The following is a 2,213-nucleotide window of genomic DNA, read 5'->3' as shown; positions in this document are numbered from 1 at the left end:
GTGTGTGTGTGTGTGTGTTTATATTGAAGTGGGAAATATTTAACCTGAAGCGAGGTCACTAAATTTTGTTCTCACCATGAAGCAGATAATGGAAATTGTTGATGTTTCATTTGTATGTTTTCCTGTGTCATCAGAGTTGCGCCCGATGGAGAAAGTGTTTCGAGTTTCGGGAGTGGTGATGCGGATTGTAATTCTGTTTGTCATCCTGTACTTCTTCATCTGTTCCCTGGGCCTGCTCGAAGACTCCTTCAAGTTGCTGGGCGGTAAGTGCCGGGTTGTTGTGTAAGAGTTGAATGAACTCTCTACTATACAGGTCTCAAACACGTTGTTTATGAGGGTAATACCACAGTTATCCTTCTTGGCAATTTTTGAAAATTTATTTGGTTGCTTTTAAGCACAAAGGGGGAATTCCCGAAAAACGCTGTTTTGAGAAAATTGAAAGCAACGTTTTTGCCCCTTGTTCTGTTTCTTTAAAAGACAAGGAGAGTTTTCTCTATAACTAAACAAATATACACACCAATGAAACCAAACTTTTCCTATAAGTAGGGCAAAGCCCACTTTTGGGGTAGGTCAAGATTTCCGGAAACCCCCGAAATCTGGGTTAGACCATTTAATTTTTCATCTTTTTTTGGAAAGGTAGGGAGTTAAATGGCCTCTCCTACGTCACCAGTTGATTTTTGTAATGTTAATGCAATGTTAAAATACTAAAGCTGTGGTGACTTTTTTTGCGGGGGAGGGGGGGTCGGTCTAGAGAGGGAGGAGGAGGAGAGAAGGGAGAGAGTCGAGTTGAGTAAGAGAGGGGGAGAGAGTGAAGGAGGGAGAATAAGGGACATAGAAAGGGTATGTTGTGTGGGAAAAGAAGAGAGAGAGAGAGAGAGAGAGAGAGAGAGAGAGGGAGACAGAGAGAGAGAGAGAGACAGAGAGAGACAGAGAAAGAGACATACGAAAAAGGAGGGAGAGGTGGCGGAAGGATTGATCAAGCACTGAAACTTTCTTTGTCTCATTCGTAAAGAATAGATTTTAAAAAAAAAAAATCAGAAGTCGTATTGACCAAATTGGTATTGCATTTGTAAGCAAAAATAGGTTAACCCGCTGTTGATGGTGGGTTTCTTTTTGTTTGTTTGTCTTGTTTTGTTCTGTGTTGTTTTAATTCTACAATTATCACACCTGCTTCAGGCTCATTGATAGCCTTGCATCTACTGTACCAAGAAAGTAAAACCCAAACATTGTGGAGATAATGTGTGCTTTGCACAGAAATCACATTTAGCAAGAATTGATTTTTTTAAAAGATAGAATTTGAAATAACACATAGGCTCCAATACGACTAATGCATAATAATTGTCTGTAAAGGCTATTTGAGGAATCTTTTTGTAATGTCAATGATAACTGGAGTCAATGCCGCTTAATGTGTAGGGGCAAGCGTCAATATTGTCCTGCCCTACCTACACTTTTTTGTAACGTCTTCTGCATACCCTAAATATGACTTCCTCAATTATCAATGAAAGAACCTCTTTGAAGATGGTTGGTCAAAAGGCCAGTAGCGAAAAGGAAACAAAGTAACTATTTGAGAGAATCTACCCGGCTACCGTAAAAGGTGACGCCTTTCTTCCAATACTGGGGGCTCATCAAGCGCACGAATGGTGGATCACGGCTATGGACTATGGAGACATCACACGTCGAGTTGACACAGGGCACTCACAGACATTTATAGATAGAAAGATGGCGTGTTGCAGCGTGCCCTAGTTTCAACACAGGGGCTTTAGTCGCAATGACCGACTCCCACCCTCATGTTATAAATAAATTCTCTTGTCTTCTGGTTTCTGGCCTTCCATGGTCCCGTACCAACATCTGTGGTTTAGCTGTTACTGTAAACCGTCGCTGGTCTCATCCCGAATTGGCCCATACAGGCAGGGTCGAAGCCTGCCTCTTAAATATTATAAATTGTGTCGAAGGGGGTGTAAAAACACATACTTAAATAAAAACAAACTCAAGCTTTTAGCCCCTGAAACCCTGATGAAATAGTGCCTTCTCATAATATTTAATTATCGTTCCAATTGTTTAGTTCTTTCATTCATTGCAAAGCTCCTTATGACAATCTTTAGGGTTTTACATGTAAAACAGAATTAGAAGGATGTAATAGCGAAGAGACAAAATCAGCGTCTGAAGAGACACCAGATGACAAAACAGAGATCAGCTTTTGCTGGAAGGGGGGG

At 40.9% G+C, this 2,213-nt stretch overlaps 1 protein-coding gene across 1 annotated transcript in view; it reads left to right on the top strand.

Annotated features, from left to right (window-relative positions):
- Nucleotides 1-2,213, top strand: part of LOC101863719 (sodium-dependent phosphate transport protein 2B) — a gene marked incomplete in the record, with an annotated part of 43,050 nt that overhangs the window by 26,670 nt on the left and 14,167 nt on the right. Inside the window, 1 exon segment of the mRNA XM_013090089.2 lies at nucleotides 135-263. Coding sequence (XP_012945543.1) covers nucleotides 135-263 — 129 coding nt within the window.

This window comes from Aplysia californica, unplaced genomic scaffold (assembly GCF_000002075.1).
Source record: "Aplysia californica isolate F4 #8 unplaced genomic scaffold, AplCal3.0 scaffold00027, whole genome shotgun sequence".
Lineage (NCBI taxonomy): Eukaryota > Metazoa > Mollusca > Gastropoda > Aplysiida > Aplysiidae > Aplysia > Aplysia californica.
Note: the sequence above shows the minus strand (reverse complement) of the source record. Positions and strands in the feature narration are given on the sequence as shown.